The sequence below is a fragment of the Syngnathoides biaculeatus genome, chromosome 4, assembly GCF_019802595.1.
Source record: "Syngnathoides biaculeatus isolate LvHL_M chromosome 4, ASM1980259v1, whole genome shotgun sequence".
Lineage (NCBI taxonomy): Eukaryota > Metazoa > Chordata > Actinopteri > Syngnathiformes > Syngnathidae > Syngnathoides > Syngnathoides biaculeatus.
The window spans coordinates 26,758,943-26,773,779 of NC_084643.1; the positions used below are offsets into that span (position 1 = coordinate 26,758,943).

At 39.9% G+C, this 14,837-nt stretch overlaps 1 protein-coding gene across 6 annotated transcripts in view; it reads left to right on the top strand.

The window, feature by feature from the left end:
- Positions 1 to 14,837, top strand: part of pdlim5a (PDZ and LIM domain 5a) — a 69,185-nt gene that overhangs the window by 25,998 nt on the left and 28,350 nt on the right. For all 6 annotated transcript variants that reach the window (XM_061815918.1, XM_061815919.1, XM_061815920.1 and 3 more), the window contains one exon: positions 775 to 926. In XM_061815918.1, coding sequence (XP_061671902.1) covers positions 775 to 926 — 152 coding nt within the window. The remainder of the gene's footprint in view (positions 1 to 774; positions 927 to 14,837) is intronic.

The following is a 14,837-nucleotide window of genomic DNA, read 5'->3' on the forward strand; positions in this document are numbered from 1 at the left end:
ATGGCTGAAAATGTATCAGTCACTGTCACTCTCCTTGCCTGCATGCCAGCGCATTACAATACTGTAATTGCACCTTTTTTTTTTTACTCAAATCATTGAACCAAGGATGTATTCAAAGTATGCTCAGAATTTCAATGCCCATGCAAACCACGATTTACATGGTGCTTGTTCAAACGCTATAAACTGGTTTGTTTTTACATACTGGACCATAAATCCAGTATGAATTATTTAACTTTTTTTTAATGGCTTCGATGGCATTTGTGTTTTAACTGGTTCGAAGCTTTGGTTAGATGGTGCTGTAAATTATGTTACCCAACACCCCTGACTGCACTCCTGTCACCTCTCGAGTCTTCGAAAGGCCAAAAGTTTTAACCTTTTATGTGTTATAGGTGGCCTGGGAGTTCTGGTTTGGAAAAACCACTGACGTATCCTACCTCTTATTGTTGTACTTCAGCTGCTTTTGTATTTGAGCTCAGTGTTTAGCTCCTCGGTCACACTTGTGACTGAACAGGTCAGGATTGATACTTAACTATTAGCAAAACAAATGTTTAATCAAGTTGTTCAGCCTTGCCTTATTCGTTCAGTCCCACCTCCAGACTGTGAGGAAAACCCATGTTACTTTGTAACGTAACCTTTCAAATCAAATTCTTAACTCCAAAAAACTCTTCTAACCATAGATCTAATAATTACACTAAGGTGTGTTGGCCTTTTCATGATGTTGATTGTAGTGGTCCTGAATGATTCAAACAACTTGTACTTATTTCATTTGTGCAGCTGAATGATGGAAGTAAAGCGGCCAAAGCTGGCATTGCTATCGGAGACATGGTTCTGTCCATTGACGGCATTCCCACCGAGGGGATGAATCACCTGGAGGCCCAGAACAAAATCAAGAACTGCACAGGCAACCTCAGCCTCACCTTACAGAAGTAAGTCTCCGGAATCAGAGAACTATTTTCACAAACCGCATAATTCTGATGCAGCAGGTAGGACAACTGTGTGCCAGTATTTAAACGTGGTTTGAGAAGGTGGTTGGGTGGAGATGGATTTGGGGGTGTGGGTGGCTACAGTTGAATATTTTCCATCCATGAAAAGGGTATTCTTTACTCAGTACTGTTTGACGTTTACTGGTACATTTTATTGACAGCAGGGATTGTGGAGGACAATTTTTGTGGCAGTCCAAAAATCCCCAAGGGGGCTTCACATTGGGTTTAGTGGAATCACTTTGTCGGCCTTGAAAACATTTTAGGTTTTAGTTGAACATTTTGAAAATTTTAAAACAAACGATATAATTTTCCATCCGTCCATTTTCTGACCCACTTATCCTCACAAGGGTCGTGGGAGTGCTGGAGCCTATCCAAGGCATCATCGGGCTGCAGGCGGGGTACACCTCAAACTGCCACAGGGCACATAGAGACAGAAAACAGTCGCACTCAGAATCACACCTAAGGCCAATGTAGAGTCTCCAATGAATGCACGTTTTTGGGATCTGGGAGGACACAGGAGCACCCCGAGAAAACCCACGCAGTGACGGGGAGAACATGCAAACTCTGCACAGGCGGGGCCAGGATATGAACCCCAGTCTTGAGGAACTGTGAATCCAACACTCCAATCAGTTCCTCCACCGTGCCGCCCCATATAATTTTGTCGAACAAAAATAAAGTTCAACGCTAACATATATGAATGTGAAATGCCATTGATGGGCCAACAGAATTAGCAGCACAATCATGCAGAACAACTATCAACTTTATCGTTTGTGGTATGACAGTTTGAAATTTTAGGACATATTTTGACAAGAATCATGGAAGTTGAAAACAGATTTGCCTTCGTGGGCCACATAAAATCACGTGGCGGGCTGGATCTGGCCCCGGTGCCTTGTGTTATGCTACTGGATCACTCTGCTCTGCGGGAAGTGCTGCCTGGCATGGAGTGGTGTTATACTATAGGGGCACTGCACTAAATTTGGACTTGCATGTATACTGTAATTCTCTTAAAGAAAAACGATCACCTGAAAATCTTGGAAATGTATATAGTGGAGGTTTGCTGTACAGGGTCAGAGTACTATTATTGATCAAAGCTTCTGATAGGTGTTCTCACTGTACTCGGGAGGGCGTTTAAAGGGTTAGCTGTTGTTAATCAAATAGATTCATGTTTTATTAGAACCACCCGGTGGTCCCAGCATTATCTTTATTAACACCGTAAGATCAAGTGCCTGATTAAGGACAGATGGCTTCGGCTTATGAGCCTGCGGGTTTTTTGTCAGTGTTGTTAGACACTCATTGCCACTACTGGACGAGACATTCTGTGTATTCAAACACGGTCATGTGCTGGTCAACATCTGGACTTTAGACTTTATATGCGTCATGAAAAAGCCTCAGTATGATCCCGGACTTTCTGAGATTTATTGTTTTGTCGTGTTTCAGCGTTGCTTGTTCAGTTGATTGGGTTTGTTTTTCACCGGGTTAAGATGTAATATGTGGTCATAACAAGAATGAGAGGACAGACAATGCAATGTTATGCGTGGATATTTTAAAAGGTAGACAGGTTGTTATTGTGTTTCCAAATAAGCAGGATGATTTACTTAGCGGGATATGACGGTCAGGGTGGAGAAGAGCGAGGATCAGAATGAAAAATGTAACTACAGAACCATAAAAGTCAACAACAATCCTTTCACCAGTAAATGCCTGACAGAAACTTAATGCAAATTGAAAAGGAAAGTGTTTTAACAGCGGGTTTTAGAGGTACTGCTGGAATTCATTCATTCATTTAATCTTAGTCTGTCCACAAATCAGTCTCACAAGTTTAACTGAGGTCACGTGTGACTCACGGTGACTTCCATATTTTGATTGACCCTCAGCTATACAAATTAAACCAATAATGTAATGATGTTTGATCACAAGTGACAATACCAATAGCAACTATTCAATCAGTGGATTGCTGGCTAGAGTGAGCAGCTAATGTTAGCTATCAACGATGCTATCCTCGCTCATGGCTGTCGCTATTACAGCTACTGTTCGCATGGCTTTATCTTGACTTCAAGTGAGGCCTCGGTGTGACTTTCAAAATTGTCGATTTACCATTCATACAAACGCTTGGAACATTTGTACCCTTGTACAAATTATTTCTCAATTGACTCGGTTAATCAGCTGAAGAAATGTAAAAAAGTAGAATCAAACGTAGCTCAGATAAAAACACTCGGATTGACAGGAAAGACATTCATTTATTCTGAATGCCGATTGGCAGGTGACATAACATCAGTATGTTAAGATTATTGTCTTAATAAAAAATAAAAGTCTACAACCTAATGATTTTTCCATTCTTACCGCCATGGTCATTCGTAATTCAATTTGACGGGATACTTACAGTGAAAGCAGCTGCCACTTTCTTCTTACCCTCTAACACATGTGGAGCACATATGACTCCAGAGTGAATGGTAGACAATGCTTGTTTTATAAAGACTATTCAGCAACTTCAGCGTCTTATTAGTAACTTCCCAAGTATAGCTGGTTTTAGAAAAATTAAGAAAACGCCTTGTTTTAAAGGCCAACAGTAAGTTTGAATTTATCTTTATCGTAAGGAGTGTCTCTCCCCCCCATGTTCAGCTCAGTTAGATATGTTGTTTACCATGCCACTTTACCCTAGAGTAAAACTAGACCCTAAACCATCAGAGACATTTTTGGGTAACAATAATGATTAATTAATATCCATTATTCACTTCAAGGACTTGTCAACAACTGCTTTGCGAGTCCCATCGGTATTGTGAACTCAAAATATTTCAACAGTTTAATTGGACTGCTTTGCGAGGCAGTTGTTACAGTGGAATAAAGAAACTCCTCAGGAGGACGAATAGAAGTTCAACTCAATGTAAAAAAAAATACCTTAAAAGTCAAACAAAACCCATCTTTAAAGAGGGAGTAATTTTAGGTGAACTTTCATTTAGGTGAATTACACAGCAGCCTCTTCACACTTACCTGTAAGGATTTTATAATGTTATTTACAGAGTCCATATTAATAAAAATTCACTCATCAGTTGCTTGAACACAAATATAACGCTATGTTATCTTACGAGTACCCTAACTTTGTTCTTTTTTAATTATGTGCCATTATTTGGGTGCTTTTTTTTTTTTTTTGCTTTGTGTTGCAAGCGAAAATCCGAGTTATAAAGCGACCTTCAGTAGCGTGAAAAAAATGGTCCAAATTAAAGTGCTGGCATGTGGAAAAGAAAAGCCTTTCAGATGGTAATTGAAAGGATCATGAATGAGAACACTCACAAAGAGCTTCTAAAGTTTGTACCCCTTAAACGTACAACACTATTCTAAAGTTTAAATGTTAAAATAGTCAAACTGCTTGATATTGCTCTAATCCTATCATTATTTTATGTTCTTTGCGCTGTTCTGTTTTTGCGTTGTTTGCCCCCTCTTAAACTTTATTATAGACTGCATTACCAATAAATAGCCATCACAATATAAAAAACTACACACACTATTTAACAAGCAATTTGGCGGATTTGTTGGTGAAGTGTTGATTCTATAAGTGAAATTGTAATAGATGCTGCCTTAATGGGGGCACGTTGCAGTTAACACTTACTTTTCTAGACTCGGGTCTCATGTAATCACCCTGAAAGATCCACTGTCATGAAATGCATGATTTTTAGAATGTTATTAATGAAAAAACGTCAGCAGGTATGGACCAGCTGTTTTTTCACTGCAAAACATGATTTTGACGTATATGGCTTTTTGTAACTCCTGCCATGAAAATCCTCTCGTGTGTTTCTAGTAGTTTTACCTGCTGGAAGGTAGCTCGTTGTAATTCTTTATCGTTATTCCTGGTCTGTATTTTTATGACAGTCAAATGGGAAACATGTTAAATTGTGAACAATTTAACAATTTTATAGATGGGGAAAAAAATGTGTAGAATTAAAAAAATATACATATCATTTTTGGAGCTTGGCTATAAACTAATTAAAAATTTCTCCTCAACAACACTGCAATGAATCACCTTTTATTTTTTAAATAAAATTCTCCATTCGCCGCAGGACATTTTCTTAATGGGCTAACGTTGATCTGCCAATTTATTGTTATTCAGTGCTACAACTGTTAAAATATAATTCACCTGAAACGCCTTTGGGTATAAGGAGGCACGTCACAATATGTCAGGAAAAGAATGGCTGCCTTGCATAAACAAGATACCACACAAAGAAAAAAATGTTTGGAAGTAGCTTTTGTGTTGTTTTTCTTTAGATCTTCATTCCTGAAAGGAGCCCCATCCACATAATTACTGTGGTATTCTGTGTGGCCTGCACATCAGTGGTGGACTTGTCACGAACTGTACATCTCATGAAAGGCGTTGGAACTGGGATTATACTGATGCGGAAAGCTACAATGACAGGGTGTAATAAGTCATGGATAAACACAATCAGATTTTTGAGAGGTGCGGTAACGGCGGACTTCCATGTGGGGACTGACGGCCTCTTTTTATTTGTGCGTGTGGCGACCGCGCTGACATCACTGCGTAGTTTGCCTTTATTCTCCAGCGCAACCCACGGTTGCAATTTTTAAAATGTGCTGCAGTTCTTCTCCAAGCCAGAGGTGTCGTTGCAGCTGGTATTGGTCAGGACGACACAGCGTGCAGTTTCCTCAACACATTTTGGTCATTTCGGGTAGCCGTTTTTACTTTGCTCTCTGTAACAACGAACAAAGCAACAACATTGGCGATTGTGGAAGAGTGTCTGCTTGAACAAATGGACTTAAATGACCAGATGATAAGTTTAATTATGATGGAAAATCGATCAAGAAAGCGGTGGGGTAGGTAGTATGTGGATCTGGGTGGAACGGTGAGTACGTCATCACAGCATGTGACTAAAATGGACCAATTAAAACAGATGATCTCCTTGGCATTGTCTACACAACTTACGCTACGCAAAGGTACTGCGCAGGGCAATGCGGAGGTCACGTGATGCAATGCTGGCGTTGTCGAATGTGCAACCAAGGGAGTAGAAAGTGGCCTTTAGCATCTGCCTTCCTGCAGTGGTGTTGGTTTACAAACCTTGCATATGGGTCATCAGTGATGCTAAGCTCATGTCTCAGTACTCATCTTTAAAATGCCTTTTGCATGTGTACGAGAGATGTTTTTAAGTACCAGTTCTGTGGTAGTAAGGAGTAAGGAAGTAGAAATACTTGAGCCGTAATTAAGTAGCTGTATCAGGTCTCTGTAGTAAACTTGAGTTTTTCTATTTTTGACTTTTTACTTTTACTCCTTACATGTGAAGACTGACGTCTCTACTTTCTACTCCCTATTGGTCAAAACGCGCGCTGTACATTTTTGTAGCTCTGCTGATGACAACATAACGTAAAAATGATGTAAACAGAGAAAGGTGACTGAATTAATGACTGACTGAAATTTGGGGATTTAGAAATGAGAAACCACAGGGACAACAGCAACATGAAGGAATGTGAATCAGGGAGCATCAACAGCAATACGTAACAGAGTCCCAACCAAGGCCTCTTACGTTGGCTACAATAATTATTTGTGGCAGCCTGAAAACCACAATCTTGTGGAAATCAAAAATTTTTTGTCTCATCAAAAAAAACATGCAAGTATGTTTTTACAGCATAGAAGTATGTTTTTTTTTTCAGTTTTTGTTATTAGCTAATTTTAACTGGAAAAAATACACCTTACGCATATATTTATGTTTAAATTATACAAAAAGTTTGTTCTGCTAAAAGCTTGTGTTCTTTAGGCTGGCAAAAAAAAATACATTCGTGACAAATAATTCTCCCGGTCACCATTGGCCCACATTAGGCCTCATTGCCAAAGAGCTCAACAAATCAAGCAACATCTGAATTGCGGTTGACTTGTCCATCTTTACTTCTTGTTTGAGGTTGTAAAACCAAAGACTATTTTAACACAACTAAGGAGAAATATCAAAAGTAAAAAGTTGTCAGAAAAATAGCCTAGCGCAGATACCTGAGAAAGTACAGTAATAAATCCACAAATAATTTGTACTTCACAAACTCCCTCCAGACTTTGTTGTATTGTCAGTAATGTGATGCACTGAGAAAAAATGTGTTGTTACTCCTCATGTAAACAAAGTCTAGGTTTTGTTGCGTAAACACAATGAAACTCATTGGTGCACTAGGACAGTTCAGAGGTATCGTTGAGATAGTGATTGCACGTGAATGCTGCACTGGTAATTAAGTCATGCACGCAACCAGGCCACCCCCCTCTCCTTAGCTCCCACCCACAAATACATGAATGTACTGTATGTGTACAGCTCTCAACCTGACAGCTGTTTGAGTTATTTTGAGGACAGAAAGTTGGCGTGGAGTTGTCCCCAGCGAGGGGTTCTGTTTGGGAAGTTGATGTAGGGTTGGGGTGTATGCTTTCATTTTGTTGACATTGTGTTCTCAGAATAGAGACAGCAAGATCACCGGGTTGTATTTGAAGTCTTTAGTTGAAGCTAATTGCGCTGCGGTCATGCGTGCGCGCACGTGTGCTGGAGATGCCACCTAGCCATTGGCCTCGTGGGTTGGGTTGTATAGTCAAGCCCCTAGCAACTAAAGCAGTTTGGTTGATTGAGATTGGTCATAGACATATCATTTGTCTTTATCTTCATTGGTTGCCAATCTACACATAGAAACAACACAGGGGTCGGAATCTGGACCCCCCACGTACTCATGTATCAGTGCTTTTGATTCTGTTTTCCTGTACCTACCGTACCTGTACCTACCGTGAAACCTGAAGGATCATTGGCTGTGTTCTGGGACTGCTTTGCTGCATCTGGCACAGGGTATCTAAATTATGTGTATGATGAAATCTGAAGACTAGCAAGACATTCTGGAGTGAAAGTTGCTGCTCTATGTCAGAAACCTTGGTGACGCACAAATAGAATGAAAAAACAATCAATCCAACAAACATTGGAGTATACCGAAGAGACCTGGTCCTAAACATATTGAACATTTGTGAAAGCAGCCAAAACATTTTGTTTGGTGAAGGAACCGTCAGACCTAAGACAAGTGCCCCAGCTCAGTGAGTGTTAGAAATGGCCTGATTGCAGTGATTGTCTCAAAGGTAGTTCAACAAAATATTCAATAAAAAGTCATAAAGTAATTTTTCTCTCAGAGGTAACAAATCCCTGTTCGCCAGTGGTTTGCAATACGACTAATCAACCTTCTGTTGAGACTCCTTAACCTATAGAAAGTCTTCCCAGAACTATGGTGGCTATTTGTGTGAGGTGTTATCGACTTCACCAGATGTGACTAACCTATTGCTTCTTTGCCTTGTAGAGAAATTCAATGGCGAATGGGCAGCATGTGTACATGGGAATGAATTGTGTGCAACAAGAATAGGTGGTTGGAAATAGCCAGGCTTTCTAGGAAAGACTGGACTGGTCAAGTCAATATTTAAAGTTCCCTGCCCATCTACAAAATGCAAAACCGCCCATTTGAAAACAACGGAATCATTTTTGATTAAGAATGTGAACACTTCTATTAAAACTACCTTTCATTGTAAACAGTGTAATACCACAAATGCATGAATATTGAAGTAATCACTTAGCCTGTGAGACTTTTTGCTGTAGCCGCAGCAATTCCCATCTCGATGCAATTCACTCCGCAGCTGTTGCCGTCACTTACCCTCTCCACTTGCTTGCCAGTGATATTCCACGGCCAAAGCGCCTCACCTGTCTGTGTCCTTCATAAGGCTGCAGTATTCGCCAAAGATCATCTAAACCCCATCGCCATCACTTCTGGCCAGGCCCGTCGTATTCGCCAGTACTATCCTAATACCAGTAGAATGTTGCTGCATATAGACACACACCTGCTACTGCCTGTCTTCTTCAAATCGCTTGTTTATGCTACATTTATCAAACAGGAAATGTTGCAGACTCACCTGCAATACAGTAGTTGTAATGCCAAGTGTATGTTCTCGAAAGTATCAACACAAATTTAAGGAAATAAAAATATTAGCTCTTGCTACCACAGTTCTCCAAAGTAGAGGCACTACTACAATACTTGCTTTGAGCTGCTTACTTGTCATTCCCTGTTGAAGTTTACGATACGATTGATGCATAAAGAGAATTAAACATCGTACATAAAACTATATAGAATCCAGAGGGTTTAATATGACATTGATCCCAACCTCTGGAATTATGACATTATGATAATATATGTGCTCTGTGATTGGCTAGCAACCGTTTCAGGGTGGACCCTACCTCTTGCCCAGTCAGATGGGACAGGCTTTACCACACTGACAGAAATAGGACAACCTGTCCAGAGAATGGTGCAGCACAGTGTATGATAGGTTAGGAGATCTGCCTCACAGTTCTGAGGACCGGCGTTCAAATCTCAGCCTCTCCTGTCTGGAGTTTGTATGTTCTTCCTGTGTCTGTATGAGTTTTATCCGATGACTCTGGTTTCATTCCATACCCCCAAAAAAATGCACGGTAGGTTGATTGAAGACTTTATATTGTCTGTAGGTGTGAAGGTTGATTGAAGACTTTATATTGCCCGTAGGTGTGAATGTGAGTGCGAATGGCAACCAGTTCAGGGTTGGCTCCAGTATGCCCGAGACCCTAATGAGGATAAGCGGTACTGACAATGATGGATAGGCATTTAAATACTAAAAATGTAAAAAAGAAACCATATATGTAATTATGACAAATGCAAGTCTGCAGTCTTGATGCCAACATGTAATGCAAAACAATACATACGGGCTAACGGAAATTAGCATCTGGTAAAAGTAAACGTTCAAATTTCACACACACAAGCAGCAACGCATACAGGTAGTACTTAGAATACAGGCAACAACAACAACTGTAACTGCAGCTTTATAGGCAACCTTCTCTGTCTTTTTTTACTCATAATTATGTTGCATTTCTTCAACTTCACCTGAGTTCTTCCAGCCATGTTGCAACACAATTACAGTCCTACAGGGAAGGCATGGAACTCTAAATTTGAAATTTGCCTGTACAGTGTCCTACACAGTAAAAACCCATTAAAAAAAACATCCATCCATCCATTTTCTTTGCCGCTTATCCTCACGAGGGTCGCAAGGAATGCTGGAGCCTATCCCAGCTGTGTGGCAGGAGGCAAGGTTTTCCCTGAACTGGTTGCCAGCCAATCGCAGGGCACATCGAGACAAACAGCCACACTCACAATACTCCCTAGGGGCAATTTAGAGTGTCCAATTAATGTTGCATGTTTTTGGGATGTGGGAGGAAACCAGAGTGCCCGGAGAAAACCCACGCAGGCACGGGGAGAACATGCAAGCTCCACACAGCTGGTTCCGGGATTGAACCAGGGACCTCAGAACTGTGAGCCCAACACTTTTACTAACTGATCCACCATGCCGCCCCCATAAAAAAACAATCACCTAAAATCTGAACAATGACATGAACAATGAACCATGATATCGTCCAGGTGTAGGCAAAACATCTCAAGATCATTTGTTGCTATTTTTTCTGTTCCTAATACTGTATATCTTTTTGTTAGACAAAATCAATCTTGTCAGTCAGTCTTGATCAATGATTCTCAAACACACAGCTGAAACATTGTAAGGGATCACATGGGATGTTCTAGAAATAATAATAAAACAGAGACGCCTCGCAACTACTTAGTAATGACCGTAAATGAGTTTTGGTCTGTCAAGAGGAGCTCAAACCTAAATGACACTCTGCGGTTTTGTTCCTAAGCAAATAATCCTCTAATTGTAGCTTGAAAATAGGTTGTAATCAACACACTCTTGAGTTTACACTATTCTAAAGATAGGTATACAAGGTAATTTGCTTTATTTGTTCAGCGTCGATTAAATGGTTATGTATGTTGGATCCATAAAAGGCTTAATAACTAGTACAAGTTGAAAATACTAATAATAATGTAATTAATGTTCGCCAATAGAATCATCCCCAACCCACAAAAGGCGTATTGTCAAACATCTTTATTTGTTGTGTTGCCGTATCGCAGTACTCAGCAAAAAAAAAAAAAAAAGCAGTCACCACAGTTAGCCGCAGGAAAATGGGCTGGAATGAAATAAAAAAGTTTTATAAGAGTCATAAAGTGTGCCAAATCAGACAACATACTCACATGTGCTACCAATCAAATATTTTAGAGGCTTCAGGGCATTTCCTATTCTTAGGTAATATTAAGATTTATGACCCTCAGTACAAGTTATGGATGAAAGCATTGATACAAAACTGTTGTCTTCATGAAACCCTTGTTAACTGTAGTTAAAAAAAAATAAATAAATCAATGGCATTCATTCTCTTGTACTTGGTTGTATAATTTCATACGTAATGGGTGGACAGGCAGTCCAGAGACCCAGCTATTTGTATACAAGATACATACAAGTACATTTTACATAATATCTCCCCTTTAATTAAATTGTCTTTTTGTTTCCTGTCTATTGAGCATATAGTATGCTTGGTTAACATAGTAGAGTATGGAAAGCAAAGATCTTTAAAGAGCTCATCTGGAGCTGATGGTTTAATTGAACCCACTTGGACGCCCTAAAAGCACTTGGATTTTACATGCAGGTTGCCCCACACCCCCACCCCTAACCATTAATACGTCCTCTTACTGGGCATGTAGTGAGTTTCACTTCTAGGCAGGGATTTGTAACTTCTCCTGCATAAAATAGGTCTTAAAAATAGAACCATGTGATAAAAAATTGGGTGTTTGGTGCAACTCCTTCCAGTTGTTATCATTGTATTTTTGCATTTGATTGTTCTAATTAATTATCGATTAAAAGTGTCGATATGTACTGCATTATTGACTCTGGCTGTCCCTGCTCACATCTGAATGCTTTGCAGTACCTGACTTGTGAAAACTTGAGTGAAAGCGTATCTGGGGCTGACTGGTACATCAAATTTTGGAAGCAAAATAAAAAAAAAAAAAATCAACAAACGATAGCTCTGTTTTATAAGTTTCCTCGCTTGAGTGCTTCAAATCAGTCTCACTGTAAACATCTCTTCATGCAATATCACCCAACTTGATTCTCAAACGGATTTGGGTCAAGTCTCTTGCCTGGACATTCCAAAAGGCAATTTTTTAGTCCTTAAAAGATCCACCTTTGAAAATTTGGCACGCTACTGCATCAGCATTTGGACTGTTGCATTATTTTTTAGTAGCGGATTGTCCACCATCCATAATCTGTTAACCTATTTATCTACCTCCTCAGTTCAAAAGGTGCCTTTGTCATCACACAAAAACTAATTTACGCCGGGGCAGCCAAGTGGTGATGCACACCTGGCAATGATTGGTCCTCCTAGCATCCTTCCCTCATTACGTTGGTCTGTCTGCTTCAAATTAAGGTAGAACTAAAAAAAAATCTTCCAGCTTTAGGAAAAAAAAATGTTTCACCTAATAGGACACAAAAGATTTACCTTTAAAAAATAAGTGCATAAATAGAAAGGGCCTATTTTGATTAATTGTAATTATTTTTTATTAATATATATGACACAATCAAACAGATTATGTAAAATGGTATGTAAAATGTTCTACAATAATACTCAGGTTTTTCATAAAACATACATTCTCATTCAAGAAGTGCAAGTAAAGTTTTATAAGCATGAGATTTTTGCCTGTGTCAGAATGAATTTCACTTAATTTCAACGGGGAAAATGGATTCTACATACAATTAATTTCAGTCACAAGCTTGGTCACAGAAATAAATTAAACTCCCGAGTCTAAGTACAACTATGCATCTTCTGACAAACACGCATTACAATGATTGATGTGAGGTTTCATCCAAATGAAATCGAGGTCTTTTACAGAAACGCAAGTGATAGTGAGAGGAGTAATACCACATTTTTAAAAAGCATCAAAACTATTGTGGGTGTAATACCAACACAGTATTAGTAATTGGTTACATTGCTCCCAATACAAGACTCCTCTTCCTGGCCTCTTAGATATCTGTAAGGTAGTTTTATTTTCACAAACAAACATCTGCAAAGGCTCATTAAAGTGTGTACGTAACACGATGAGAACATATGGAGAAGTGCCACTGCCGTCACCGCTGCAGGTTTCAAAGTGAATCTAAAATAGCTGCAAAACACGGACATGCAAACAGACGCATTGCCCTTATATAGATCAGAGGATCAAATTAACACTTACCTGACAGTTAACACGTGACTGTGACGGGGGAAAAGTCTTAACGATTAATTAAAGCCCTCCTTGGTGTGGCGCATACCAGAAGACCTTGGTACATATTTCCATTGGGTGTTCAAGAGGTATGAATACCACGCCTGTCACCGTCGCGTTGTCACCGTCTGTATCGTGTCCACTTGCTCCCTTGGCCCTCACACATTTGAGCTATGGACGAACATTCCAGGGCATAAAGTCTCTGATAGGGCGCGTGTGTGTGTGTGTGTGTGTGAGGTGCCATTGTTTCTCAACAGAGAAGCTCATACCTTGGAATAATGAATAGTGTTTTACTGTATCTCACTTGAAATTACATTTTGACTGCTGTTTTAGTTGAGGCTAGGTTTATGCATAATCTGAACAAGATTTTTATGGAAGCTACTTGCTATGTACCTACAGTATATACAGTGAAGAAAATAAGTATTTGAACACCCTGCTGTATTGCAAATAAGTATTTGAACATCCTGCTAATTGCAAGTTCTCCCACTTGGAAATCATGGAGGGGTCTGAAATTTTAATCATCGGTGCATGTCCACTGTGAGAGAGTTAATCCAAAAAGAAAAATCCAGAAATCACAATCTATAATTTTTTTTTTTAACGATTTATTTGTGATACAGCTGCAAATAAGTATTTGAACACCTGTCTATTAGCTAGAATTCTGACCCTGAAAGACCTGTTCGTCCGCCTTTAAAAGTCCACCTCCACCACCTGTGTGAGGTCATTAACTGCATAAAGACCCCTGTCCACCCCATACAATCGGTAAGACAAACTTGTAACATGGCCAAGACCAAAGAGCTGTCCAAAGACAAAATTGTACACCTCCACACGGCTGGAAAGGGCTATGGAGAAATTGCCAAGCAGCTTGGTGAAAAAAGGTCCACTGTTGGAGCAATCATTAGAAAATGATTTTAGCCATTCATTTACTATGTTGCCCATTTTAAATTTCACGTCTCCTATTGATGGGAAGCCGACAAACCTTCCCCTGTTGTAGAATAATGCCCCAAATCCTCCGGTAAGATAAATGTCGACGTGTGTCCACTCAAAATAGGATTCAAGCAGTTTCCAGGAGGTGTGAAAGCACAGAGGGACTAGTCTGGTTACTTTATGGCATGCCAGGATTTAGCTGCCACGGCTCTTAATGTTACCCAGGGACCACGCTTATCTCATGATGGAATAACTCTCTGGCAAGTAACTTACCAGGACGTTTCTAGAAGGGCTCGCTCTCGGCGGAATGCAGTGAGTGACTCTCTCCTCTTCTATTACCAGACAGTTTTAATCACCTTTACGTCGTGTTCAGTCAGGCTTTAACACACTGATAACAGTTATTATATGCAGTGCTAATTTGACTTGCGAGTGCCATGCGACTTTTCGAGTTATGAGGTGTTCTTAGTTAATTTTTTAAAGTGCGTTCGCTTTAGATATGCTGCCCCATGATTGAAGTGGGATAAAAATGGCTGATTAAGGTAATGTAATGGCTTTGCATGTAGGAGCCACGGTCAACTCACTTCAAAGATACAAATAGAATATGAGTAGACTTGCAAGGAGCTGCCGTAGGCCACAACTCATCCAGAGATGTTCATACCCAGGCTAAAGGCCTCTTTAAAGTTGCGTGTGCGGTGACCCCGCTGACATCACTTTGGCTCCCCCACGGGTAGTTTTCCTTTATACTTGAGCGTAAGTTTTGCAGTTTTGAAAATGTGCTGC